This window comes from Alternaria incomplexa, assembly GCF_024043165.1.
Source record: "Alternaria incomplexa strain BMP 0042 chromosome Unknown scaffold_9, whole genome shotgun sequence".
NCBI lineage: Eukaryota > Fungi > Ascomycota > Dothideomycetes > Pleosporales > Pleosporaceae > Alternaria > Alternaria incomplexa.
The window spans coordinates 268,305-296,068 of record NW_026249858.1 but is presented as its reverse complement, the minus strand read 5'-3'; the positions used below and the strand labels follow the sequence as shown (position 1 = coordinate 296,068).

Here is a 27,764-nt window from a genome sequence, read left to right as displayed (position 1 = left end):
TTTGGTACCTGACTCTGCCTTAGTTTGCTCCGCCGCCGCCACTGCTACTGTTGACGGTTTTGCGATGGGATAGCTAAACTTTGTATGGAGGAATGGCGTGGCATGGCAAGATCGATGGAGGGTCTGGCTGACGTGGAGTATAGCAAGGGTTTGCCGCGGTTGAGCTAATAGAGTTCCAGTAACAGGCGTGGGATGGCTGAAAAACGTTCTTCAACTACGTCTTATTTACTTTTTCGTCGGACCCTTCATTCTGATACTCGAGATCTCTTCGTTTTCCAGTATATGGCGTGGCCACACTGTATGCGAAACATCCGGAATATCCGGTGCTGACATCTAATTTCGGACTACGATTCCACTTTGTTTTCTCTATCACGCTCTAGTCGCGGCTTTCTTCCTCCATACGTCCAACATGGCATACAGCCCTAATGGAAAAGGATCGAGTGGTCTCCTTCCTCCCGTCTCAGTCTTTGCGGCCTGGCCGCTTCCGAATTACGAAGATCCCGTCACGCGCTCTAAAGCCGTTCTCATCACATCATGTACTTTGGGGTCGATCATGCTTGCTGTAGTGGGAGCAAGAATATGGGCAAGAGCTGTCATTCAAAGGAACTCGGGTGTTGATGACTGGATCATGTTGGCTGCAATGGTATGAGCCTCCCACAGTGACTGAAACTGTATGTGCGAAGACTAACACATTGATTACAGATCCCAACAATTGGACTGACAGTCACCGCATGTCTTGGTACGTTGCCACTCACGCGAAACCTTACCATCTCATACTAATGATCACATTAGCGACTGAACGCTACAATTTCAATCGACACATCTGGGACGTCCATCCCGACAAGTACGTCCCAGAGCGCCAAGTAACCTTCGCCCTCTACGCTTTGTACATTGTGGCAGGAGGGATGATCAAGATATCCATCCTGCTCTTCTACCGCCGTCTCGACTCACGCTCCATAACGAAGAGTTTCCGCATCGCAACATGGCTAAACATCGTTGCCATCGCCATTTTCTCCATCGCATTCGTCATCGTCCTCTTCACAGCCTGCACACCGTTTACCGCATTCTGGTATCAATTCGACATCACCAAGCAGCTCACAGGATACGCATACCATTGCTGGATCGATGAAGCGGCAGACCTTCTATCAGCGAGTATAATAAGCGCCGTACAAGATGCCATCGCCGCGTTCCTTCCCACAATCCTATATTGGAACCTACACATCCCGCGTCGCCAAAAGATCGCCCTTGGCGCTATCTTCGCTCTCGGTTACCTCGTCTGCATCGTCGCAGGCGTACGCTCCTACTTCGTGTGGCGCACCTTCAACAGCCCCCTATACGATTCGACCTGGGAGTCCTGGCCTGCATGGTTGCTCTGCGTGCTGGAAATCCAACTCGGCGCCATCTGCGCGAGTGCGCCTGCCCTCAAAGTCTTCCTGTCGCATTACTTCAAAGTGGCGACGAGTATGTACAGTGGATCTAGCCAAGGCACGACGCATGCCAGCATCCAGAAGGGCGGTGGTGGTACCTGGTGGAAGTCGGCAAGTTCAGGGACGTCGGGGTCAAGAGGAACCATGGCTTCGAGGGTGGATAGAGATGGGTATATTCGGGAGCCGGGAAATGCGCATATGGTCGATGAAGAGGGGGGCATTGTGCTACAGGATACTAAGAGGTCTGATGGACGGACGGAGAGCATCGAGACTTTCATCTACTTCTGAGGGGGGTTACGATAAGGAGTGGCGAGAAGACGGCCAACTCAATGCGCCACAAAGCCATCAACATACGCATCCATGGCGATAGAGCTGGCACAGGAATACCTTCACGCTATTGAAATCGGGGCATCGTATCGCAGCATACCCTGACGATTTGGAGCTGCGCAAAATCTCCTAACGGGATTTTTCGCCTGTCGTGCGACTGACGTGGTTCAGTGTCAATCGGCGTTCTTCCATCAACACGCGTCGTTCTTCGCGGACGGAAAGCAGAGGGAATTCGCAAGAACTGGATGGTAGAGACCAAAGTGCGGGACAAACAGCACAAACGGGCGCGTGATCCAGAGGACGATCGTAGAGCGAATAAGAGTACCTGCATCGGCATAAGAGTAATGCCAGGGCTATCGGAATAGAAGATCACAATTTAGCTTGTAACTTGTAAATAATACAGAGACGATTTACAATCATTCCACAGTAATGTACCCAAAGACATTATACAAGATGCACCATCTTCTGTACCACCAACTCTGACGTCAAAGCCCAAAGATGCACTTTCTACAACTCGATTCCGACCTCACCCCTTACCAACAACACATACACACCTTAGCGTCTCCCCATCCCTTCTTCCATCCTCCTAACCCTCTTCTCCAAAACCTTACCATCCTTCCTCTTCCTCGCCAACTTCGCCTCCCTCCGCTCAAGCAACCTCTCCCTCTCCTCTACCTCCCTCTCCCTCCTCTCCACATCACTCTCTCTACCCTCCACCACACTTTCGCGCCGCTCAATCGCACGCTGTTGCTCTTCCACCTCCATCTCGCGGTTCACGACGGCGATCTCGCGGTCACGAATATCTGGTATAACAAGGGCGGAGGAGGAATCGAGGGTCTTGTTATGATTGGAGAGATTTCTACCCGCGAGCGGCTTGGATGCTGGGAGCGGGTCAGCAGGTTGTTGCTAGGAGGTCAGTGAAGGGAAACGCACAGTCAAGTGGAGTAACAGGCGCACCGGCCATGAACCCAGTGTCGTAGTGTGCATACGCGCAATCGATATCTCGTTTGTTGCATCGTCCGTTTTGGTGCCAGAAGAAACAGGTTAGAGGTTGGGGGAAGTTCTTGGGTAATGACTTGTCGAGCTTGGTGGGTGTGTCGTCGTATGGGGTATGTTGGCTTGAATTTCGGCGTGTATAGTGGGAGCTTGGGGGTGATGGAGCGCTTTGAAAGGGTGGGTTGATAAGAGTTGAAGAAGAGCGTGGTGCGTCGGACCTGCGTTGGTACGCGTTGTCGCGATCAGGTATGTAGCGGTCGATCGTGCGGGCCTGCATATCTCTTGGTTGGAGAGTCAAAATGCTGTTTGTTTTTGACCTGGAAGAGGGTGAGATGGGTTCAATTTGGGGTGCGGTATCAGCCGTTTGTTTGTTGCCGTGCAGAAGAGCACTGACCCGGACGGGCGTTTGCATACAATTCTGACCTGTGATATTGTCGAAGCTACTGCATCAATGTGTTATTCGTACATTTGATGCATACTTCCAGAGGCTATCGAAGGCTTAACATTAATCATTTTGACTGGGGGTATCATATTCCTACAGCTTACTCTCCCGCACGTGTCGCTCTTCAACAGGTAGCGCACCACTCATCATGTCCACCTGTTCTTCTCTTCCGTAGAGGACTCGCTCTCTACCTCCCCTTGTCGTCCACCAATTCACAGCAACACCACTACGCTCTGCATCCATCTCGCCGCTGACCAACACTTCCCAGTATCGCGCTTTGACATTCTCCCGCATTTCATCGTCATGGATTTGGTTGAGTAGTTCGGCACATAGAGGCAGCCACTCCTCCAGCAGGTATATAGGAAGGAAAGGCAGGGCATCTATGAGGGTCAAAGCGAGCACTGCCTGTTCCGAGAGGGCAGGGGGTGGTGCGTCTGAGCCTTGTAGAGCCAAAGCGACCGAATCGGGTGGTAGTGGCTGCGAAGGAGCGTTGAGAGCGCGATGGTATACGAGCTCTAGGAGCGTGGCCGGGAGATCGGGATGCGTTGCCGACAAGGTGGAAGGAGGAGCCGTGACACGCATCAGGGTCTTGAAAGCTAGACGGAACTGGCGCGGAGACAGGTTGTGAGGGAAAACACTGAACAGAGCGTCGATGTAGAACGGCAGGTGTTTTGCTGTGATCTCGGCAGATTGTGGAGCAGATAGCACAGCAAGCATGACACTATGGGCAGCTTCGAACACTGGCAGCATGTGACGGTTCTCGCCAGCCGCAAGGTAAGGTACCGCCGAAGCGACAAGCAAGTCCTCGTTCGTGGCTGGCGACAATATCAGAGTGAAGTGTTCTGCTGTATTGAGAAAGTAGAGGTCCAGTATGCGATCAAGTGGGTGGCTTGGTATTTGGCCAAGGTGCTGAGGCGCAATAGTTTTAAGAAGCTTGTCGGCGTGGTTGGGGTAGGCGGAGAGAATGTCTATCGCTGTAAGATAGACAAATGTATGCTGGGAAAAGGACGCTGGGCCGAGTCGAGATGTGATGAAGTATAGGTGCCGCAGGGTTTGTAGGGCTTGTGATGCTAACATGGGAGCGATGGCGTCTGCGGCGAGCGCTCTGTCGGCTAGTGTTCGTGTGAATACGCCTCGCAGAATGATAGTAGTAGCAAAGAGAGCCGCCTTGAGTAGGTTCCACAACTGCGGAGTTGTCCTGTGAAGCGCGTCGTCTTCCAGGTTTGCTGCCTCCTCGGACGGCTCGATGTCTGAAAACTTGGTCTGTCGCCATTGTGTAGTAAGAGCGCGAGAAAAGCTTGCGAGGTCGTCCATCATTGTTTGGATGATCCATGGGTTCTTGACGTTCTCGACAGCATGCGCGATTAGCCGTGATAGAGGACCCATAGATGATACCAAGGGCCTATTCATGATACTTTCGACTTGTCTGTAAGAGCTAGAGTGTGGCTATGCATAGTCAGTATACGTACACGCATGTATCAGGTTCCGAAAAGACCTACACTCCAGTCCAGCTTCCCTGATTGCATTGTTCGTACGTCGAGATCCAGGCTCCCAAGGAAGTAGGCAGACTGGAAGCCTTCGTTCGAGTAGTATGCCGTTCCAATGAGGACTGGAAGCAGCAGATCGTAATCAAGCTGTGTCCTTTCCACGTCTCCGATGCATCCGAAGGCATGGTTGAGCGTCAGTGTTATGGTCTGGCCTCCCAATCCGTCTGCCTCGGAACGCTCCCTGACTTCCACCAAGGCGAGATTTGTCGCGCGCACCAATGCAGCCTCGACTCTCTTTCGCATAGCTGACGCCCAGTACAAGTCCATGCCTTGCTCTTCGAGGCTGCCGATACCGATCAGCAGACCGGCGAGGACGACCAAGTGCTTCCATCGGCGGCTCCGGTCGTCGGCTCCGGCGACTATGGCGCGTATCCATTCGTCTAGCGAAAGGCCTCCTCCTATTGGCGTCTGTCCTGGCGCAAGCTTAGCTGCTTTGTTGTGCCGAACGTCGTTGTGATGGTTGATGACGGTGGTGACGGCCGAGTGAAAGACGGAGAGCATGCGGAGAGGCGTCCGAACGCCATCGGGACGGTCCCATAGCGCGGGCGCGGTAAGAAGATGCGAAGTAAGGAGGCTGAGATTGTGGGGGTTGCCGAGTGTGGTGAGGAGTGAAGACGCGGTTCCCAGTAGCCTGTGGTCATTAGCATGCGCATTGCGAATAGGGAGTCGCGATGCGTACCGCGGCGTGTCTTGCTGATCTGTGTATGTCTGGAGCGAGCGCAGCAGCGTGGATAAGAGGCGATCGACGACCATGATGACCTCGAGAAGCCCGCGACAGGCTACCAGAAGATGCGCATGGAGGTGTTGGAGATGCAATGGCTGGTGTTGATCATCGCTCGCGTCAGCCGAGGTTGCGCTAAGCTCGGGCTTTAGCCGTTCACATTCACTCCGAGATCGACGTCACAAGCATCAACTCCAAAACATCGGCTTCTGATATCGTATGATCCCGCGGTCCTCGTCCTACGCGTAGCAGTACACGAAGCGCCCCATAGCCATGCCGCATAGATGAGGTAAGCCCAACTGGACCCTTGTGCTCACCACAGTCTTCCCCCTGTGCATGGCCCAACATTCACGTTCGCCTCAACACGTTCCCCACATCTTGGCCATGAACGTAGTTAACCGTATATTCCCCAGCTTTATTCAACGCGTCGACTCGGCGGTTCCGCTCGGCTACACCACGCCGCCCTTCCCCTCCCTCTATTGGCCTCTTCCCGCCGGCGCGACACAGTCCTTCTACCTATACCGTCCCGATGACATCTTCCGCTTCACCGTATACTGGACACTGCTGCTGGTCGGCGGCATCCACTTCATCACTGCGCTATGGGCATGCATAGTGCAATGGCGTAATTGGAAGTTGATATGGATAGCCCTACCTGTGTTCAGCATTGTGGGAGGTGTTGAAGCACTTGTTGCGGGTGCAATTGTTGGCGGACTGTGAGTGATGCCTCTGGAAAGAGCCATATGGATCGCATACTCACTACTATCAGACTTGGAGGCGTATATCAGGCGGGCTACTTCGAAATGTCCACCTGGATACCCTTTGTCTGGGCTGTCATCAACACCTTGGTACTCATATTGTCCTCGTTCGCCATCTATGGTGGACTCTGAGTCCTTGTCGCGAACACATGCCCCGGATTTACTAGCATCGCATCTCAACGCATCCACGCATACTTTCGCCCCGCGCATCAACAACCGAAGCCACGTCCTTGTGTCTTCTCCTGCTGCTCCGATTAGAGGGAAGGGCATCTGCATGGGCATCTCATTGTCGACCATGTCGTGACAGAAATGTTTCGATGAAGATCAGGCAACTCTTATCGCTCATGAAACTGCCGACTCATTGTGGTCGACTTCTCGGACCTTGAGCATTTTCACCAGCTGGTGTGGCATCAATGCCGTCTCCACATCCTCACCACACCCATGAGTTGAACATCACCACGAGTACACTTCGCTGAAGTGACACGATGTATAAACAACGCAAAAGACCGAGAGAACGACGTGTATCCTCCAACTCACACGAGCAGAACTAGTCTCCACGAGTGTGGATGACAATGTTCCACAGGCTGATCAGGGACGCGACGTTGATATACAGAAAGACCTACATACGATCGGTCCGCATCTTCCCCGCACAAAGCTCCGGGCTTTACGCATTCTATGGCACAAAGAGAGAGAACATGCCAGCTGGACCAACGATGAAGACAGGTTAGAGAGCAAAGCAGTGATAAGATAGCAGGCTCGTGGATAGGTATCATTGCACTAGATTGTCACCAGTCCTAGCAGACCGGAGTTGGTTCGTTGTCTAGATCATACCTATATCCAATTATATATACATCGTAGATCATTACTTTCATTACATCGTGACGTCAATCCAGCCACCTCATCCAGTATGTATCTTGAACCTCTGCTTCACCTGTTTTCTGCACATGGGGCACTTTGTCGGCCGCACGGGTATATGACCATGCTTCACCGGAACAACGACATCAGCGCACCACTGGCACATAACCATGTGCCCACAGGGCAATACAGCTACATCAGCAAGCTGCTGATAGCACACCTGGCACGCGAGTACCTTTGTCATTTCCGCGTCTGTCTTTGGCTCTGGCCGATCAGGCTGGCTGTCAAGCGATACGAGCGGTAGTTCTGGCTGCGGAGGGTCGACGCGCAAAAATGCACGCGCTTCAGCGAACCTGTGCTGAAGACGTGTACTGCGCATGCCGGGCTCAAGGAGAGCCGAGGCGCGCACATTGGATAGTATTTCGAGCGCCGACGCTACAGTTGCGGGTCTGGTTGCTGCATCCCCACCGCCGGGCATTGCTAATATTGTCTCCAGATCCAGGTCTGGGCGGGATACGTCGTTGTTCTCAAGATTTGGGCGCCGGGGTGCATAACTCCAAACTTGGCTTTCTGGCTCTAGAGTCTCTGCAAATGACTGCGACTCTCGCATCACACCCCATAGCAGCTGTTCCTCGATTTCTCGACGATCTTGTGGGGATAGGCCATCGAGTGGAGGTGCGATTTCAGTCCCATCTGCTCTTCGTTGGTCTGCCTGGCGCTGGCGGGCGTATGCTCGTGTGTACATTTGTGTCAGCGGCGACTCGTAGTCGTCCTGTTCTAATTCCTCCCGGGAGCCGAATACGCGTGCGAATCGCTCTCGCCGATTTTGTTGCTGCGCTTCTCGTCGTGTCATTGGCCGCGGGGGCTCTGACGGCTCTTCTTGTATTTGGGGTGTGACAGAAGTTCGTGGTTCTGCTGGTGCCGTGGGCTCTGTGTGCGAAACCTCCATCTCCTCCGTCTCTTGCAGTAGGTCATCCAGCGCGTCTTCTAGACTCTGGTGTGGCTGCTCTGGCCGCTCCTCTTCAGAGCTTAACCGTCTTCTTCTCAGTCGATTCTCTGGTCTGCTCGCATCATTTTCTACGCCGGCCCTCAGCTGATCCAATGTTCGCGGAAGAAAGCCAGGACTGACTTCCCGGAATGGCTCCCCTATGACAGGCATGCGTTGTTCAGTCCCATCTGGCAGCTTCGCAATGCGATAGCCCTGGTGAAACTCCCACCATCGCTCTAGGAACTCGGTCTGATCAGGTATCTCGGGTACGCGTGTCTGAGAAATTTCGAGGGGAGGTTCGGTAGCGGCAAGACGATTGCTCCAGAACTCTAGGCTATAGTTAGTTTACGATCTGGTAACTCGAGGTCCTATCGAGCAATATTGTACCTTTACAGAACCAGCAATAGCCTTGCCACCTTGTGCCGCGGTTCACAAAGCCCACGCCGTCAATGTAGACGCGATACGTCCGCGAGTGGACTCTTTCGTCGGCACAAGCGCAGCAGTTCGGGGTAGAAGTCAATCGGCAGCTTGTGGCAAGCTTGTGCGGACAGTGTGTATCCAGGCGTGGGCAGTCTGCGGTCAAAGTGCCCATTATGAGGAGGCGGAGGAATTGATTCTATGTCGAATATGGATACGAGAGCTGCAATTTCCAGTGCACACGGTAAAGTTCAAAAAAGGCTAGAAGCTTTGGACGTGGTGAGCAAACAAATGCGTGAAGTTTGGCGGGTGGCGCGTCGACATACTCCGCGTTCCGCGGTCGCACTTGCATGCATGCGCTCTGGTGGGGCGGAACATGGGTTCGATGGGGGAAGTGGACCTAGCGTCATGTCATTCCCGCGGCTTGACACTTGCAATAGACTGTGACTGACGGCATTCCCAAGCCCGAAGCTCGACTGCCGCTTGCCTACCCGTCATAGCAGCTATTGCTACGATCTGTGTCCGTTGACTGTTGGTCACAACATGCTGTACGTGGCCAATCGAGTGCTAGCGTCTAACAGTTCATGGCTCACAGCTGTAGATGGGTCGCAGCACCAAAGACACAAATGCTCCCCTGCCTCAGCTCATTCATACATGTCTCGAACACAAGTCTTCACATTCCTCAACGAAACGCGTATAAAAACATCATGTCCTCAATCGAATCTCGAATAAACATCAAGCCTTCACGACAACACCGATAGGCTCTGGACATCAAAAGATTTAATGGCAAGCCCTTCGAAGAATCGATACCAGTTTACTTGCCATGGGACTTCTCGACAGAAGAAGTCGAAAAACTCTCTTCAGTTGAAGCGACAGGTCTTGAGAAAGAGGGAGAGAAGATCAAGCTTAAGCTTGCGCCGCCGACTGAGCTATGTTGGGAAGGTGCTCGAAATCACGAAAGTCCTCGTGGCGTTGAGCTTATACGAAAATCTCAAGAGAGAAGGAGAGCTGCTCTCTATGCCCAGCGACGTCGAAAGTGAAGTCAAAAGCATTATCAACACTGTAGATTGTTCGATGGATGGGTAGTTTCAGCAGATTCATCTGCTCTGAAAATTATCTTATGATTTGCAATGAGTACACCCGATGTCTAACCAGTAGCTTCTGTGAAGACCGCGCGATGTGTGGGTTCTAGGCCTGACAGCAAGCAACACCGTGTAGTTTCATCACGTGTCGAAACACAAACGCTCCTGTCCAGGTACTTATCAGCACGAGTCACCACTTCAGCAAATGTAAATATTGCCAAGATCCTGGTCAACTGCCTATTCGTACGCAAAATATGGCGCCCATTTACCTCATCGTCGTCACAAAAGCCACAACCTTCTCTCGCGCCCTCTACAACATCGTGTCCGCAACCCCCGAAACCCAGACATGCGCCTACCCCGAAAACAACGAGGAATTCTTCTACATCAACATTCGCGTCACACACCCTGCTACCAATCGCAGCACAGTTCTTAAGATGGAGGTACTCAAAGAAGCCCACGTTCTCAGCGTCGAAGTACCCGGTCGACAGAAGACACTGCCGCTGGCCGAGCAAGCACTTTGCAACCGAGTCGATGCAGAGTATTCGGATAGGAGGCTAAAGAGAGAATCTTTTGAGATGGTGTGGAGGTTCGAGCAGGCGGATGAGGTGGAGGAGAAGTATAAAGACGAGGCGAGAAAAGTGAGTGTGGATATTATGGCGAGGGACTTGAAGACTACTTGGTGGGATGTGTACGAGTGTGAACTTGGTTGAGAGCGGGGATGAGGATGAGCAAGAAGGCAGTAGATTTGAAGTTGTATGGTGGAGCTTGGCTGGGACATTGGGATGAGGTGTTGCGTGTGACAGGTAGATTAGAAAAGATAGAGAATTGATATAGTACTTAGACCGGAAAGAGGGATGCATGGTAGAGTGGGTCAGAAGGTGATTCACCCTTCTTTCTTCTGCGCATGATTCAATGTAATCACCGAAGCTCCACAGAAAGTTCACAGTTCGACAAAGAAGCAACAGTAACGTATGGCGATGGTGTACTACCTGGTCATGCAAAAGTGAGCCCTGGAGATGTTGGCAGACTGTGGGACTGGGGGCACGGAAAGTCAAATACATCGTCTTGACTAGGCCCTCGCTTGAGAGAGGGGCGTCATCGTCGCCGTCCGCCGCTCGGTGTAATGCGCCTTGCTCCGGGCCCGTGAGGACGGTTCACGAGGCGTAGCGCTCGTGTATAGCGGCTATGCAAGAAGAGCGCGAAATGCCACGGCACATGTACCTTAGACTGTAAAACCTCGTTTCGATATTCTTCATTCAGTTTGACGTCGAAGGATTTGCCAGGGGTTGTGCCAACCGAGAAGTGGATGTTAGTCATTCGCGTGCGAGAGTAACATCTCGGCTCCATCTCGGTGTAACATTACACGTCCGCCCCACCCTCTACGGTCGCGCCGCTCAAATTGCCGCTTTTGAACTCATCAACGATTTGCTCCATAGTGACCCATTCCACTCCTTCGTGCCCGTTGATCCATTCGATGAGCCTCTCGTGCAGTAAGATGACTTGTGGTTTGCCGCTCACCTGCGGGTGGATGCCTAAAGATGGGTGTACGAAGTCAGTCTTTGTCTCACATACAGCTCTTCCAAGGATATGACTGACTGATTGGGAAGATGAAGCTTCCGTCGTCCGGACATTCGCGATACAGAAACGCAAACTGTTCCTTCCACAAGCGCTCGATGACCGCGGTATCGACGAAGCCATGCGTGCTTGGCTGTGTAAGTGAGAGCTGGAAAGGTGGCCAGTCATCGAGATGCCAATTTGCAGGTATTTCCACGACTGCAGATGGCTTCAGTGTTGACATGGACTTCATCCAATGGGAAGCTGGCTTTGATACGTCGGTTTCTGTATACGTGCTGAGGTGCGGGGAAGGAACGTAGTAGGGCTGAGAGTCATGGTGCATGAAGGAGTGATCGTATTCCTACAGTAGATGTCAGCTCGTCGTTTACGCCTGATTTTAGACAATGGTAATCGTACGATCCCGAACTCTTCGAGGAGCTTGGTCGTTTCCCTACTCGTGCTCCAGGCAGGTGCAGTCCAGCCGCGCGGTTTCTTGCCTGAAATGTCTGTCAAGACCTGTATGCTCTTCTCCAAAACGTCTCGTTGCTGTTGTTCGTTCAAAAGGGAGACAAATTCGTGTGTGTAGCCGTGTAGCCCGACTTCATGTCCTTTTTCGACGATTTTGCGTATCTGATGCGGAAACGACTCCGCGGAATGTGCTGGTATGAACCATGTTGTCTTGATATCGTATTTGTCCCAAAGCCTCAGCAGACGATCAATGCCTACAGTGGCACCAAATACACCGCGGGACACATCGGTTGGGTTGGCAGTGGCTCCAGTCTTGGTGTTTAGCCTTGGTGTGCTGTTAGCTGGTGCCCATGAGACACTTCAAGTGAATCCAACGTGCCACCCGCTCACCTGCGTGTGTCGGTAATCAGCGAGTGTCCGAACGAAGATGGCAAACGTGTTACTCACCGCGTCGATGTCAATACCATAAGTACACAGCACGCGTTTTGGCATGATTTCTTAGGTAAAATTGAAGGCAAGAAAGTCGTTGGCTATGGAGCAACCCTCGGGGAAGCAACAGAATGCAGGCGAGATGCAATCGCCTCTTATCGTCAACTCCCTGCCTTCTCAAACGACATAGTCCGCGGCACAGTTGTACTTGCCATCTCTGTCCGCGGCTGTTTCGATACCAAGGGAGTGGTTCACCGCCCGTCGCTGATATACTCCGAAGCACTAATCAAGCAGGTAGTAACAGGGTTTCAACGCCGGTGGGTTAGCTTGCAGTGGTCCATGAACTGCATTCGTGCTCATGCAGCGCAGTTCGCAGAGAATTACTCATGCTGCACCTTTACAACGAATGAGAGACGAAGGAGCGCGTGGCGTAGCTCGAGACGGAATTGAGCGCACGTCGAAGGCGGGGCATGTGCGTGGGTTTGCCGAAAGCGCTTCCGCAGACAGATAGACTTTAGCAATTCATTCCTTCGAATAGGAATCTAGACTGTTTCCTACATCTTCTCGTCTGATATTTGTCGGGTTGTCGTACACGATGCTGTTTGTCGAGTGCAAGGGCACCCCGTACGAGGTAAGTCTGACGCGTGACGTCATTGCTGCCGCCGCGACGAAACGCGACAGCGACCAGGATCATGCTGATCTCGCACAGATTGGCTACCAACACGGTAAAGCCGCGAAACTACAAATTGCGCGTTGCATTGAGTTCTACGCGTGTCTCTTCCTCAAGAACTGCAAGAAGAGATGGCCACAGGTCCTCCAACACGCGTCGACGTTTGAACAGCGAGCAAAGGCGCAATGGCCAAACTTCTACGAAGAGATGCAAGGCATTGCCGACGGCTCCGGACGCGAGTTGCTAGACATCGTAGCGATAAACGTCCGAACTGAGATCAACTTTGGCCTGTTCAGCGATGGCTGCACTGCCCTCGCGTGGCACACTCAGAACCGGGCATGGTTGGCGCAGAACTGGGATGTATGCAGCACCTCTAGAAGAACACGAACGCGATGATCGCATGCTGACGGTGCCCAGTGGATGACCGAGCAGCAAGAGAACCTGATTGTTACCAAGATTACACAAGCGAACAAGCCCACTATAATCCAAGTAACCGAGGCAGGCATAATTGGAAAGATCGGCTTCAACAGCAGCGGCGTAGGCACGTTGTTTAACGCCATAAAAGTTCACGGCGTGGATTCTACCCGAATGCCCGCTCACTTTGGCTTGAGAATGGCACTGGAGAGCACGTCAGTCGACGAAGCAGTACGCAAGCTAGAGAGTTTCGGCATGGCATCCTCAGCCCATATTCTCATAGCTGATGCAAACACGTCCCTGGGCTTAGAATTCACAAAGAGCACTTTTGCGCACGTGTTACCAGACTCTAGCTCAAGGGTCATCCACACGAATCATCTGCTGCTGGATCACCCTGGCGAAATCGATACCGTATGGCTCAAAGACTCCATCACTAGGGTTCAAACAATGGCCACGAACGTGGGAGCGCTGGGTGACGACCCAAGCTGGGAAGACGTGACTCAATTGTTTGCCGACCAGCAGAATGCGCCGGGTGCGATATGTAGGTTTGAGACCGAGGAGACTGGAAGTGGTACCCTGTTCAACATTGTTATGGACTTGAAAAGCAAGAAAGCAGTGCTGAAGATGGGGATACCAACACAGCCAGAGGAAACTCTGAGTCTAGAGCTATAGGGCAGATGTACTGCATATTCGTCTTTATTTGAACACGATACCAAATTCTTACACTTCCACAGGAATGAGGGCAGTCAAGTGGATAGAAGCCCATAACCAGGACACGTTAGATGTGCGTACGCTCGCATGAACTGCCTGTGCCACTGCACTACGTGTCAGGAGATCTATATGCTTATCGAAAGTCGTCACACGCGACACTGATGTAGTTGACTACGTTTCCAATTTGCCTCTCAAGTAAAGACGTCTTGTGACTATGTAGCCGGTACGTGTATAGGGCAGTTCTCGTTCGTGAACGAATATGCAGATACTCTGCGGGTAAATGGCCCGTCCTTCCCCACCGCAGCGTGGGGGCTCAATGCGCTATGTGTTGGCAGTGCAGCACTCTCGGCGCCGTCGAATCCACCCGACACATTGGTAGACGCTGGACGTGACCGGGCGACTCCCGTGCCGCGTGCCCCGCATATGTGTACGCGGAAATAAGCCACGGCAGGCTTTGGCGAATGTAACCTCATTATTATCGACTGTGCGCTCAAAACGTGTCCAGTGACCTTTGGGTGTACGCATATTCACACATGTTGAAATCCAGTCAAAGTGTTATCAAGCTTGATACTCAGCGGAAGTCTAGAGCAACAAAGTACCACTGAAGAGATGTAAGCCCGCAACCCAAGGGTATTTCATTAGTCCGAACCGAAAATGCGCAACAATTCCACATGCTAGCTAAGTAAATCAGTACAGTGCTGTGCTGTCATCAAGCTGAAAGACGTAAATGCCGGTGAGAGAAGAAAGGTGATCGAGAAACGCCAAAGATTACTACAACTCCGGTGTCATGTCCATATTATCATTCAAAGAAAACTCCGCATTCCAATCAGAAGGCGCGAGATTGTAAGAGTATGCACCCAGTGGGTCTGGTGCATCGATCGCTGAGGTAGGGTTGAAAACCGTCCAGAACTGGTAAGCCTCATCGATTTCTGTAAGTATAGAGGGCGGCACTTGGTAGTCGTAGAGATTGCTCGCATCAGAGACCGTTTGGTGCAGTGTTGGCGGACAATAACTCGCTCTCTGATTCAGGAATTCGAGGTATTCCTTCTTGACCGGAAGGAGTAGTCGTTCGTACTCTTCGAAACACCTTTTCGCTGCTGCCCATCGCTCCGAGATGGACAAGAAGCATTTCGAAAAGACGTGCATCCATTCTTCAACTTGTTGCCATGAGTATTGGTCCGCAACTTCTTTCGGACAGCGCTGCAAACCTTGCAAGAAAATGAGCGCACAATTGAAGACATGATGGCATGGATGGAAGACGTATTTGATCTTTCCCGCTTCTGCCTCAGATTGCTGAAAGTAGCCGTCAGCAACCTTGACGGCATTGAGTAGAGCGATCATCATTTGCTCTTTACTTGGGTTCGGCAGTCGTCGAGAGGTGCGATGCAACAAGGACAAGACGTAAGGGGTTGCGATGTCGGAGTACAGGCGCATCTCAGTCCATCGTGCATTCAAGCTACGATCTTTGTTGGCCTCTGAAGCTGCATATATCTCGCGTTGCCAATCTGACATGGCATTGATAGTGTGTTGTACCCATTCCTCCAACGAGGAGCACTCTTGAGATATAGGGTCTTCATGCCACAAGACGGATATGACGTCAGCTTCGATAAGGCGAAAGCGACAGATGATACGCTGCGTGAATTTCGATAGTCGTCCAGTCGGTGATATGCTAGACTGCGTAATGGCGGTGTCGTCAATCTCCATGGGAAAATGAACATCTATGCGCCCAACCGGAAGACTTGTAGGGCGTAGAAATATGCAGCAGACGCCAACTTCCATTTCCCATGCACACCAAAATATACGTCGTCGCATGTCGCGTTGGTAAGCGGAGACTTTGGCATCATGGGGCAGCTCTTGGTGCAGTCCTAGGTCAATGACTGCTTGACTGATGAGACCTGTCATGAGCCATAGATCGGCCATCTTAGGATTCAGGAAGATGTATTGGGTTAGCAGCAGTATAGCTTGTAGTCCAGCAATATCGTTGGTTGCAACCTCTGGAATCCATTGCATGGCGTGCCGAACAAGCTGATAGGCAAGATCGTTCGCCTTCTGCACATTATTCCGTGCGCTTGTTGTTAGCGAGATGGCCATGATGATGCAGACTATGTATCGATTTCGGAATGAGTCTTCATTTGGCGTTGCTGCTTTCTTGTGATAGATGGAGTTGAAAGCAGTTGTCACGTCGTTCCGATGGTAGATGGGATATTGTGTGATGACGCGATCTAAGTAGTTTTGGAGTAGTTTGTTGGCGCCAACCTCGTCAGGCATGAGGTCATAGAACAGCCCCTTGGTCTGCTGAGGGTTCAAGATGGATCTGGGGTGGTTCTCGTTCAGATCGTTGGAAAGAACAGGTCCCTTTTTCGAAGGCAGCCTCGTGCCTCTGATGACGCACTGTAGGAAGGGCCGAGCTTTGCACACACCAAGGAAAGAAGGCGTGATGTCTTGCATGACCTGGTTGACGAGGCTGTCGGCGAAGGCACATTTCTCTGGACGCCAATTCCCCGGCCTCGAGTCAGATGCGTGAGAATCTGCTGGAGATGACAGAGTAGCACTTGACTGTCCTAGAGATGGCAGCGTCGAGGGCGTGCTGCTTTGGCCCTCGAGCCGAGCGATGTGGGCTTCCAGAAAGTCGGCAATAGAGCGCGGAGCTTCTTGCTGGGTTGAAGAATCGAATCCCACACACTGGACGCTAGCATCTACGCAACGCGTGCAGGCGGGAACCTTGCCATCACACTTGATGGAGTCAGTACATGTATGACGGGGGCAGAGGAAAGCGTCTACCGAGAGTTTACGCTTCCGACAGCGAGCACAGGCCAGCACGCGACGACGGACTTTGGTGCGGTTCTGCATGGCCAACCTCGAGCGTCTGGCGTCTGTACCACGATGGCGCCGTTGTCATGGCGGAGATGAAGGACTTGCTGGCGGTGATGATTCCCGATGGCTGGTGTTCTCGAACGAAGGACGGAATGCTGGCATGTGGGCGGACTGTGGGCACGCGGGATGCAGGCGGCCGGGGTGATCGCTTCTGTGTTGGGACGCCCTAGCCAGATAAGATCGTCCTCGCTCGCCATCCACTCCGCCCAGGCCTCCCATCGCGTCTCCGACCATTGTCGCTGACATGACGACGGCGCGCGATGGATCGTAGTACAGACGACAGCTCTGCTAGACCTTGACCCGTACCTGTCGCCTCCTTGCAAACTGCCCACTCCGATGGCCGCCGCGACCTCGAAGCCCCCCACGCTCGATCTAGATGCGCTGATTCAGGTAACGCCGCCGTCTCCGCAATTCGCCATCGTGCACTTACACTTCCCCAGAGTCTCCCCGCATGCAAGCGATGCCGAGAGTGTCGCCGCGGATGCGATACCTTATTGCCCAAGTGCAGGTACATGGCTTCTCTGTCCCACCCTGCGCGTCCTGCTAACGTTGTCAGGCAATGCACCAAAGCCGGCGTGGAATGCATGTTCTACGACCACGGGCGCAATCAGCTGCTACCGCGAAGGTGAGCAGACGAGGCTTGTCCTCGAACTCGTACTAAGACATGCCCAGCTACATCAGCGAGCTAGTAGATCGTGTGCGCAATTTGTCCAGTGGCCATGGGTCGCCAGCGACATCCGGCGGGCTCACGGACAATGGCGCCTTTGCTACACACGTCAAAACAGAATTCATCGCTTCTGAAGTTCCTCGATACGAACATCACTTCGCCGAAGCGGGAAACAGCTATCGATACCTTGGCGCTGAATCCTGCCTTCTCAAATCCCCCAGACTACACACTGCGCACGAAAATCGTGCCGTGCAGACTGACGAAGAGCTTGACGACTGGCACTACAGCAACAAAGATTCGCCCGAGAAGCAGTATGAGCTGGTGCAACTCTATCTCGAAACTGTGCAACCTATATATCCAATCCTGGATTCATCGCTCCGTTATCTCGGACCTGACGTACCTGATGACCTAACGGACACCGAGAAGTTCTCGTTGTATATGATATATTCCATAGCATGCTACATACTTCCCAACACTCGTAAAAAGCAACCTCCTGATACTTGCTGGAACCCTAGGGGTAGGCTCACATACCACCAGGCCAATTCCATTAGATACCGGGCCCTCGCCACTCAGTACTTTGCAGATGCTATGGAACACCTCGAGTTAGCAACGATGGAGCCAAACATCGACACCATCCGATCGGTTCTACTACTCGCTATCAATAGCTCATTTGACCCAATAGCTGGCAACATTGGCCAGCAAATAGCTCTCGCAGGCCGTCTTGCATTCGACCTTGAGTCAAAAAGAGCGTTACAAGAGCTGGATCCCGACGATGTCCAACTACTGCGAGCCATGCACATGACCATATTCTGCCTTGAGAACCAGATTGCATCTACACTGGATAGACCTGCATTGTTTCCGGAGCCGGTGAGTCTATCAGCTGCGCAGCCTTCTGAAGATCATGGCTCATCTATCGCAGGATGAAGAAATGTGTTTTGACAAAGAGAAGCCCGCGGAATACCTCTGCTCATTGTATCGCATGCAAAATCGCTTCCGCAAAGGCGACCACATCGCCAAGGAGAACGTCAAGAAGCTGTTACCGCTATTTGACGAGAGAGACGAGCTGCTCCCTGTCATACGCATTACCTTACACATAACACACTTGTTGCTGAATCCTTGTTGGGGGAGTGCATGGCATGTGCTGTACGTAATATCCGCATGCCTTGAAGGGTGTCATACTAACCATCACAAACAGAGAGGCTGTAGTGAGTTTCGGCGGCATCCATGTCTTCGTCACGCCACATTGGGTATACCGAGCAGGCACAGTGCTCATACAGAACATGCCGGCAATCTTTGGTGGGAACCTTATCCAGTTGTACTCCAACGCGCTCCTCGTTCTCGAGCTCTCTTCCTGGAGGTGGCCAAGCTCCGCTGCCCTCTCAGCCTCCCTAGTCGATCTCATGCAACACATGAAAACGAAGTATAGACCAGACTGGTCCGACAAACTTCAACAAGGCGACGTAAGAATATGACCTCCTGGCTAGTTGCGACTGCGAGCAAATCCCGTCTTTCATTTCCATCATCCTAATAGACCCCTCAGATGTCCTCTAGTTCCGCCGCGGAGAATATACGACAGACTCAAGCCCGGGGTCAAGGAGACATCGAAATCGTTCATTCCAGGTCCCGAGAATTGCCTCTCACTCCCCAGTCCTGATGTGAGAGATATCTGGATGCTCTCGTCTTATGAAATCATTATAACTTTCGGCGATGCTCGTATCATACGTCGCTGGGGCAGAATATGTTGGGCCATGAAGGGACTAAGGAAGCTTTGGTCCACCAGGACAACGGGCACGTCTCTGTCACACGCATCATGAAACAATGCACAGAGAAGGGAAATATTCGCAAGATCCATGGGATAAGGTCAGTTGCCGTGGCATGCCATGGACTGGCAGAAGTTAGTGGCGTCCAACTACATGCGACCTATTACTTTGCCAACGAGTTACGAAGTACATGGTTACGTAAGGATAAAATGCGTGTCCATACATCTCTCGACCATAACTCTCCGCCAGAGACTACTTCCATTAAGGCTATTGGTCATCTCTATAATGTTCTCTTCCTTCGAACCGTTCACGTCGATCTAGATGCAATTTAGTGTTCGATCTTTCGTAATTTATTACATACTCACATCGATCAAAATGCCGCGCTCACGATAAACTTCTTCCACAGGCAAAGTCTCTTCCTCATATTCAGAGAAACGCCGCTCAAATTTCTCATCGCTATCGTTGCTATCTCGGGCTCGAGCCGAATATCTGGCTTTCGCATTTTGTTTGCTGACGCGTAACGATAATACAATGTCTGGTTTTGCATTGGTGTTGGTCCCGCTTGCGATTGGCAGATCTTCGGGAAATGGCCACACGTTCCATGATTCTAGTTGCTCTGTGCTTCGTGGGAATCCGTCCACCAAGATGCCGGCCTTGGGTGGCTGCTGAGACAAGGCATCTCTGATCGCGCGCGCAATGAAAGGGTTCAACTCTTCAGAAGTTAAAAACCCTTGATTGTCGAGTTTGTCCTGGATAGTCACTGCGAGTGGGGCGTTGGCGTTTTCACGCATCCAGCTCCGCAGACTGTCGCCGACTGAGTAGTGTACCAGGTTGTGGTCTCGAGCTAGACGCGTACACAGTGTCCCCTTCCCCGCACCAGGTGCACCTAGTCATGGGTTACTTTGAAGTTTAAAAAGCGAAGCTGAGCAGTATACCTAGTACGAACGCGATAGCAAAGCCGCGAGGGGATTCCTTGGTCTGATCTGAGGCTGCCATGGTACCGATAGCTGCTGGTAATGCGACTAGAAGAACTGTACTTCCCATGCGAGGTAGGAAGTGCCTCGGTGGGGCACAGTAAGATTGTGGAAGGTGCCTGGTATGTGCTTCCGGGGCGTTCCACTGATTGTTAGCCCTGATTGCCGTTTGTAGCAAGCGCCCCCACTCAGTATATCAAGGAAGTTGTGATCGAAAGCGATTTCTTGCTGTTCAAGACCCACATTTCCTAGGCTCGGAACTTCCTCTATCAGGCCGAACCATCACTGCCTGTATAGATAGAAGTTGACGCATCCCGCACCAACTTCCTCTTGTTTCTGAAGACTTTGGTTCTCTTGCAGCGACTATCGCTTATCATCCACGTCGTCTCCGGAAATACCGTTTACGATGGTGCTCCTCTCACTTGTCGCTGAAGTACCCGCTCTTCGGTACTTTGTCGGGATTGTCCTCGCGACTTGCGCGTACGTTGTCTACAAGTCCACCGCTATCAAGCCCACCGAAATTCTCACACCCGTATCACTCACTGAAGAGCCCTCTACCAAAGAGCCAGCCGTTGAAACGTCGGTTGTCCACGAGCCCTTGGATCCATCGAAGCCACCAGATGCGCCGGTATCAGTCAATTACTTCCCTTCTCGGGAGTGCAACTACAAATGCAAATTCTGCTTCCACACCGAGACCAGCTCCTACAATCTAAGCGATGAGAAAGCGCGAGAAGGTCTGAGACTGCTCAGAGATGCGGGTATGCGCAAACTCAATATCGCGGGCGGTGAACCATTCCTACACCCCAAGCTTCCCTCAAACCTGATTCGCTACTGCAAAGAAGACTTGAGCGTCGAAAGCATCAGCATCGTCAGCAACGGTAGCAAGATCACGGAGAAATGGATGCGAGAGAACTCTCAGTGGCTCGACATTCTGGCCATCTTCTGCGACTCATTCGACGCGCAGACGAACGTCAAGATTGGCCGTGGTGACGACGGGAAGAACGTCGCTCGACTGTTCCAAATTGCCGAGTGGTGCCGGGCCTTCAACGTGAAGTTCAAGCTAAACACCGTCGTAAATATCCACAACTGGAACGAAGATATGGTTGCCAATATCGAGAAGCTAGCGCCATTCCGATGGAAGGTCTTCCAATGCCTCATCGTTGCAGGCGAGAACGACGACGAAACACGGAAGCGCGATGCAAGGACGTTTCTGGTCACTGACGAACAATGGCGCACCTTCTGCGATCGCCACAAGCATCTTCAATGCTACGTACCCGAAGACAACAATTCAATGGCCAGCAGCTACCTCTTGCTTGATGAGTACATGCGCTTCATGGACAAGGGCGAGGGCATGATGACGACGAGCGCGTCTATATTGGATGTTGGAGTTGAGAAGGCCATGCAGCAAATCGTCTGGGATAAGAAGTCGTTCGTCGAGCGTGGCGGAATTTACGACTGGGGTCGGGCAGATATGAAACCGACTGAAAAGACTAGCTGTGGCACGGGTCTCAACTTGAAGGAACTGGAGTTCTAGTTCGTTGGAGACGACATGAGCTTGATACTGGGCGATGTGGAAAGGTGGCTACGTATTGTTCACACGCATGTCATTCTGATGCATGATATAGCTTACACACGCATGGATTACAATGAATGAACTACATTCCCTAGCTAGCTCTTGCGTAACAGTGCCAGATGTCCTCCAGCTGTCACAGTATCTCCTGGTTTCACCAAAACCTTCTCAACCTTGAACTTGCCCGCTTTCGCCAGCGTATCTGGCGTCTTGACCGCAATCTCCAGCTTCATCGCTTCAAGAATGACGATCTATATCATGTCAGCAATGCCAGATGAACAACCTCATGAATGTACTTACCACACTCTCATCTCCAATCTCATCGCCCTCGCTAACTTCCACCTTCCACACATTCGCATCGACCGGTGCCTCAACTCCAACGATATCCGGATCATCCAACAGCTTCTCCACGGTCCCTTCGTCAACCTGACTCTCAGCCTTCTCCTTCCTCCAGCGTTCCAGACTCTCGTTCTCGGCTTTCGTCATCTCTTCCTGGGCGACCGCTTGCTTCTCCCTAATCTTCCTGACTTCATCGCTCTTCTTTTCTAGAAGCTGGTTGTGCTGCGCCATATCAAACTCCACGTCTTCATACTCCCACTGGTACTTTCCAGCACGGAATTTGCCTAGTAGATCATCGAGTTCCTTCTCACTGACCTGGTAGAAGGTCAAGATGTCGAAGTCACGGAAAATCCAAGGCTTTGTGTCGAACCCGGGTTTGTAGGAATAGTAATCCCAGCAGGGTACCGTTCGGCCGGTCATCTGATACCCACCAGGTGAGTCAACGGGGTATATCGACATGCAGGAGCCGGCCCATCCAACTGTGCCTTCGGGTGTGAAAACGCGACTTGGGTTCATCTTTGGAGCGGAAAGGCGTTGGCGCGGATCTACGGGCAGCGATACTGTGTTGCCGCAGAAGAAGCCGACGACTACTGCCATGAATTGGCCTGTGAGGTATATATCCTTCAGCTGCTGTGGCGTGAAAGCGTTGTTCTTTGCGACAAACGCAAGATTATCGGGTAGGTACGGTGCGTGAGGCCGCTGGTTAGTCATGTAGCGTTGAGTTGCTTCGTCTTGGAGTTTCGATTCGAATGAGATTGGAAGCTTGAAAACGCGGGTAGGGACTTTGGTGCTTCTCAAGTCGCCGAGATTTGATTCGATGGACTGAAGGTGCGCAATGAGCTCTGATCGAGGGAGCTTGGCACCGTTGTAGTGAAGGAGAAGCGATGTGCAGCACCCCACGGTGTTATACAGGTTGGACTTGATGAGCTCGGGAGTGGAGTTTGAGTGCAATGCGTTCTCCAAAGCAGTGACGCGGCAGCGGTGATTGAGATCGAAATTCTCATTCCCGTATTCGATCAGGATATGGTCATCACCTCCTTGACGATACCTGACTTGTGGAGTGCTATTGTTCTTATCTTTCTCCCAAATGACAGCCTTTCCGATATCTCCCTCATGGAAGTTGCAGTGTGCACCTTGCATCCTTTCAATGCCTTCGAAGTCGCGTTCGCCGCTGATGGCTTGCTCAACTGAGTTCAAGAAGCTGTCGTTTCTCTTTCTCTTCTTCAGCGCATCATCGAAACCAGCCCGGACATACTTCACAGTATTTCCCGCTTTGAGCTGACCCAGCTTCCACCAGTCGGCTTTAACAACTGTAGTCGAGCTGGTAAATCCTCCGAAGTTCGGGCAGTCCACAGGGAAGATACACGGATCATCTCCAGTCCAGTTCAAGGTGCCCAGTGGATAGCCGTACTCGATGAGATTGCTTGGATGCGCGCCTCCTTCGCCGCCATCTTTACGGGTCCATTTCGGAACCGGTCCCACCAGACGAATTCCGCTCCGCGATGCATTGTGAGATACCTTCCACTCAGTCTTGTATATCTCCTCGATGAACTTCGGATCGAAGTAGCCTTCGTCATGGGGCCCAACCATTGCTGTTATTTCCCAGCTTGACTTGTAGATGGGTCGCAGGTTTTCTGGGAGCGAAACGCTAGTAAAAGTGTCTGGAAGCTCCGCCACTGTCTGTAACAGATCGCTTGGTGCCAGCGCCCGGCCCTGGTAGCCTCCGATCGCTACGAGCGGCGATGTCGACTTTGAGCCAAAGTATTCCGCAACAGACGGGAATCCCCCGAAGACTGCGAGATATGAGCGACAACCTCCACCCGTCGTCTTGCCAATCTTTAGCTTTTGACCAGCTTCGATCTTTACGCTTGTCCACATAGGGAAGGTCTCTTCGTCCAAGGATGCTTCCATAGGAGCTCCACACAGCGCGACAATAGCAGGGCCAACAAATCTCAGTTCTGGTCCACTCAGCGTGAGTTCCAGCGCTTCCTTCGATCGCGGGTTTCCCACGAGCATGTTCGCGATCTGGAATGCGATCGGGTCCATGGGTCCAGAATGAGGTACACCTTTGCCAACTGTTGGCCGCCCGGGAAGGTCTTGAATTAAAGTGTATGCTCCAGCCGAAATCACGTCGATAGCTTGAGGCGAGTACTTGAAGTCTGTGAGGAAGCTGGTCATGGTGGTGCCGTTTCTGAAGCGCGAATCGTCCAGTATTTTGGCAAGGAATTCGAGATTGGTAGGGGGGCCGCAAATGGTAGATTGGGTGAGAAGCTCACTCATAGACGCGATTGCCTCGTCTCTGGATGGAGAATGAACCATGGCTTTCGCTATCAAAGGATCTGGTCATTGTTAGTAAGGAATTGACATTCTCTATCAGGGTTCTAATTTCGATACAGGATTCGCGTGTCCTGTATAGGGAGAGAGAAAGAGCGTCGTACCGTAATTTGGAGTAATGCGGACTCCAGTGAAGACCCACGTGTCGACTCGACTGCCAGGAACATCTTTCCAGGCTACCTTCTGCAGTAGACCGGGCGACGGTGCGTAGTCTCTTAGCGGATTCTCAGCGTAAACACGAGCTTCGATAGCCGATCCTCTCGGCCCTGATGGTTGCATATCTTTCAACGTCTTGCCGTCGAGCCCGTTTTTGCCTGCTAGTTGTGCGTCTGCTTGTTTCAGCATGAGTTCTACCAGGTCGACGTTGTAGCAAAGCTCCGTAATGCCGTGCTCAACCTGAAGTCGCGTGTTCATCTCCAGAAAGAAAAAGTCGCCAGACTTATCATCGACGAGATATTCGATGGTACCAGCAGAACCATATTTGATCGACTCGGCGAGGCGTACCGCAGCCTCACCAAGCTTCTTTCGCAGCTCGAGATGCCTTTCTACAAACGGGCTTGGACATTCTTCAATGACCTTCTGATGTCGTCTTTGGATGGAACATTCGCGTTCGCCGAAGTGGATGGCTTGACCCTGGCCATTGCCGAATACCTGGACTTCGATGTGATGAGACGCGGGATAGAAGGCCTCGATGAAAACTCCGGGGTTCTTGAACAGCGTTTCTCCTCTAGATTGCACCATCCGAAAGCCGTCGCGAACCTCTTCGGCATTATTGCATGTGATGAGTCCCATTCCTAAATGTCGATGTTAGACGTTGGTATGTATCTCACATGCGGTTTATGGAATATGACGTACCGCCGCCGCCCCCGGTCGCTTTCAACATGACAGGAAACCCAATGCGCTCGGCTTCCTTCGCTGCCACCTCTTCGTTCTCGACTAGGCCTTTCGTCCCGGGTACGATGGGAACATGAGCCTTTTCCGCCAGATCTCGGGCGGTGTGCTTAACACCAAAGGCATCGATGGCGTCCGATGATGGCCCGACCCAGATGAGACCTGCATCACCGACCAGACGCGCGAAATGGGCGTTTTCTGACAGGAACCCATATCCAGGTATGATTGCTTGCGCGCCCCTTTCCTTAGCTATGCGCAGTACGGCTGCCTCATCAGTATATGCAGTCGCGTTGCTTCCTGGTAGCAAAACTGCTTCGTCGGCATCTCGGACATGCTGCGACGCGGCATCGGCTTCTGAATAGATGGCGATGGTCTTGATGCCGAGTCTTTTGGCCGTTCTGGTGATGCGCACCTGTACCCGCAATGTCAGTCGGAGGTTGTTATCGATAACGGGGCAATTCCGCGGCTCCAGCGCCACATACCGCGATCTCGCCTCTATTCGCAATCAACAGAACTCGTAGTTTTTGCATTTCAGACATTGGAGCAAATGGTTCGCGAACGCAATCACCTCATCCAAATCATTCACGAGCCGGCTCCTTCTATGAGTTCCATAGTTGGAGGCAGGTTGCATGACCCCACCTTTCCGCCATTCCCCTTTCGCGCCGATATCTTACCTCCACCCGTTAGAGCGAAGGCGTTGTCATTGGTGCTTTACCAAACGCGTAGGCTTTCTCCCGGGGTGTCTCCGGTGATGCAGACGTCACCGCCGACGTTCGAGAGGCGGGGTCGATAACAAGCATCCATGGATTGGAGGATGACGCTACGCGTGCAGCGCGTTTGACAGCTGTGGGGAAAGTTCGACCATTGCGGGATAACGCCGAGTATGACTTTGGAATGGTATGAAAGCATGACCTCCGGTCCGAGCGGATTACTCCAACTACTCCAACTCTCTCCGCTACCACTACACGCGCATCTGATGACCTACTCGAGAACCAACGCAAGACACTTCGTACTCCAACCGTAGTGCTTCACTCTCACCAGCTAACGAATTTCTTCGTACAAGGGTCTACAATGCCAGCTATCAAGCATCCTGTAAAGATCAACGTGGATCTGGGTGAAGGATACGGAAACTTCAAATGCGGGCCAGATGATGAGTTAATTCCACTTATTGACCATGCAAACATAGCCTGTGGTTTCCACGCTGGGTACGTGAAACTCTTGTATCAATATCTTCAATTCCACTCTACTGACAACAAGTAATCAGGGACCCATTGATTATGCACCAGACAGTATTGGCCTGCAAAAAGCACAACATCAAAATCGGTGCACATCCTGGCCTCCCGGACATTCAAGGCTTCGGCCGACGCGAGATCAAAATGTCGCCGGAAGAACTGACAGCCGCTGTTCGCTACCAAGTCGGCGCGTTGAAAGCTTTTTTGGATGCAGAAGATGTGCCCTTACATCATGTCAAGCCCCATGGCGTATTGTACGGGATGATGTATCGGGACAGGGAAGTGTGCCGTGCAGTTTATGCTGGTGTGCCCAAAGGAACAACAGTATTTGGTCTTGCGGGAACTCTGCACGAAGAGGTTGCGAAAGAGCTTGGATTGCCGTTCGTAGCAGAGCTTTACGGAGATGTCAAGTACAACAAGGACAAGACCTTGGTAATCGACCGTAAGAAGAGGTATGTTGCATGCGTATGCTTCCATTGAGTGCAATGCTGACTGTGTGCAGACCTTGGCTTCCAGAAGAGGCGAGAAAGCACATTCAGAGTCAGGTAGAAACTGCAACTGTCACGGCTGTTACCGGCGAGGAGCTGCAACTTCCTATAGGGGACCACGAGGTCTCGATGTGCTGCCACTCGGATTCGCCTGGGGCTGTGGAGATTGTCAAAACTGCAAGAGAAATTGTTGATCAGTTTAACAGTAAGCACTTTGGGCAGTCTTGAGTATCGCGCGTTTGTAAATAGTCGGTCTTTCATTGCAAAATCAACGGGAGATATTATAATTTCAAGTTCAAGCATCATTACGGGAGGCTGAATACAGTATTTGTCTGGCTAACAAGGTATCGAGATGTTACCTTTCGATCCATTCAGTGAAGCTTAATACATACACAACCTTCCGAACACATTGGATTATTTGAAGAGTATTGACATTCTATTCACATTGAACTCCCCTGCCTTTATCCGGCCCCAAGTCATTCAAAAGCCCACGCTCCTATATCATGCATACATTTTCGAAGAAACAAAAGTCCAAACAAATCCAAGCTCTTCCTGTTATATACCAGATATGGGCTGTGGATGCAAGAAGACGCCCCATATGCAAGCTGTTCATCGATCTTTCGCACATTTCAATTGCCCATTACGGATGCCAACCATATGGTCTCAGGTGTGCGTGACCGGCCATGGAGCTATAATCGAACAACAAATCGGTCGGTTCGTTATCACGTTTGTAAACGCGGATGGGCTCATCGTGAGTCCGGAGATACCGCTCCACGCTGGTGGTGGATGCTCGGATGTAGGCCTTGTAACTCGACTAGTGCTGTCCATATCG

The 27,764-nt window shown here is 51.9% G+C and overlaps 12 protein-coding genes across 12 annotated transcripts; 7 read left to right on the top strand and 5 right to left on the bottom strand.

The window, feature by feature from the left end:
- Nucleotides 1–731: 731 nt before the first annotated feature.
- On the top strand, nt 732–1,715 carry J4E90_006462 (uncharacterized protein; the record flags this gene model as incomplete). Its single annotated transcript, XM_051436007.1, has 1 exon — nt 732–1,715. One exon carries the CDS (start codon nt 732–734, stop codon nt 1,713–1,715), a length of 984 nt encoding a protein of 327 aa, XP_051289801.1.
- A 594-nt stretch (nt 1,716–2,309) lies between these two features.
- J4E90_006461 (uncharacterized protein) lies at nt 2,310–2,718 on the bottom strand (the record flags this gene model as incomplete). Its single annotated transcript, XM_051436006.1, has 2 exons — nt 2,310–2,635; nt 2,712–2,718. 2 exons carry the CDS (start codon nt 2,716–2,718, stop codon nt 2,310–2,312), a joined length of 333 nt encoding a protein of 110 aa, XP_051289800.1.
- Nucleotides 2,719–3,285: 567 nt separating this feature from the next.
- J4E90_006460 (uncharacterized protein) lies at nt 3,286–5,492 on the bottom strand (the record flags this gene model as incomplete). The annotated part of the gene is made up of 3 exons (XM_051436005.1): nt 3,286–4,638; nt 4,692–5,370; nt 5,419–5,492. The coding sequence occupies 3 exons, from the start codon at nt 5,490–5,492 to the stop codon at nt 3,286–3,288; spliced, it is 2,106 nt and encodes a 701-aa protein (XP_051289799.1).
- A 352-nt stretch (nt 5,493–5,844) lies between these two features.
- Nucleotides 5,845–6,347, top strand: J4E90_006459 (uncharacterized protein; the record flags this gene model as incomplete). The annotated part of the gene is made up of 2 exons (XM_051436004.1): nt 5,845–6,173; nt 6,227–6,347. The coding sequence occupies 2 exons, from the start codon at nt 5,845–5,847 to the stop codon at nt 6,345–6,347; spliced, it is 450 nt and encodes a 149-aa protein (XP_051289798.1).
- Nucleotides 6,348–9,811: 3,464 nt separating this feature from the next.
- J4E90_006458 (uncharacterized protein) lies at nt 9,812–10,267 on the top strand (the record flags this gene model as incomplete). Its single annotated transcript, XM_051436003.1, has 1 exon — nt 9,812–10,267. One exon carries the CDS (start codon nt 9,812–9,814, stop codon nt 10,265–10,267), a length of 456 nt encoding a protein of 151 aa, XP_051289797.1.
- Nucleotides 10,268–10,916: 649 nt separating this feature from the next.
- On the bottom strand, nt 10,917–12,071 carry J4E90_006457 (uncharacterized protein; the record flags this gene model as incomplete). The annotated part of the gene is made up of 4 exons (XM_051436002.1): nt 10,917–11,089; nt 11,154–11,472; nt 11,529–11,891; nt 12,027–12,071. The coding sequence occupies 4 exons, from the start codon at nt 12,069–12,071 to the stop codon at nt 10,917–10,919; spliced, it is 900 nt and encodes a 299-aa protein (XP_051289796.1).
- Nucleotides 12,072–12,603: 532 nt separating this feature from the next.
- Nucleotides 12,604–13,764, top strand: J4E90_006456 (uncharacterized protein; the record flags this gene model as incomplete). Its single annotated transcript, XM_051436001.1, has 3 exons — nt 12,604–12,639; nt 12,718–13,038; nt 13,096–13,764. The coding sequence occupies 3 exons, from the start codon at nt 12,604–12,606 to the stop codon at nt 13,762–13,764; spliced, it is 1,026 nt and encodes a 341-aa protein (XP_051289795.1).
- Nucleotides 13,765–14,574: 810 nt separating this feature from the next.
- Nucleotides 14,575–16,251, bottom strand: J4E90_006455 (uncharacterized protein; the record flags this gene model as incomplete). Its single annotated transcript, XM_051436000.1, has 1 exon — nt 14,575–16,251. The coding sequence occupies one exon, from the start codon at nt 16,249–16,251 to the stop codon at nt 14,575–14,577; it is 1,677 nt and encodes a 558-aa protein (XP_051289794.1).
- Nucleotides 16,252–17,013: 762 nt separating this feature from the next.
- On the top strand, nt 17,014–18,998 carry J4E90_006454 (uncharacterized protein; the record flags this gene model as incomplete). The annotated part of the gene is made up of 7 exons (XM_051435999.1): nt 17,014–17,067; nt 17,118–17,185; nt 17,234–17,302; nt 17,350–18,211; nt 18,264–18,487; nt 18,540–18,804; nt 18,885–18,998. 7 exons carry the CDS (start codon nt 17,014–17,016, stop codon nt 18,996–18,998), a joined length of 1,656 nt encoding a protein of 551 aa, XP_051289793.1.
- A 1,486-nt stretch (nt 18,999–20,484) lies between these two features.
- On the top strand, nt 20,485–21,612 carry J4E90_006453 (uncharacterized protein; the record flags this gene model as incomplete). Its single annotated transcript, XM_051435998.1, has 1 exon — nt 20,485–21,612. One exon carries the CDS (start codon nt 20,485–20,487, stop codon nt 21,610–21,612), a length of 1,128 nt encoding a protein of 375 aa, XP_051289792.1.
- Nucleotides 21,613–21,746: 134 nt separating this feature from the next.
- On the bottom strand, nt 21,747–25,751 carry J4E90_006452 (uncharacterized protein; the record flags this gene model as incomplete). The annotated part of the gene is made up of 5 exons (XM_051435997.1): nt 21,747–21,899; nt 21,949–24,326; nt 24,426–25,115; nt 25,177–25,624; nt 25,695–25,751. The coding sequence occupies 5 exons, from the start codon at nt 25,749–25,751 to the stop codon at nt 21,747–21,749; spliced, it is 3,726 nt and encodes a 1,241-aa protein (XP_051289791.1).
- Nucleotides 25,752–26,283: 532 nt separating this feature from the next.
- Nucleotides 26,284–27,160, top strand: J4E90_006451 (uncharacterized protein; the record flags this gene model as incomplete). Its single annotated transcript, XM_051435996.1, has 3 exons — nt 26,284–26,417; nt 26,477–26,896; nt 26,947–27,160. 3 exons carry the CDS (start codon nt 26,284–26,286, stop codon nt 27,158–27,160), a joined length of 768 nt encoding a protein of 255 aa, XP_051289790.1.
- Nucleotides 27,161–27,764: the final 604 nt, after the last annotated feature.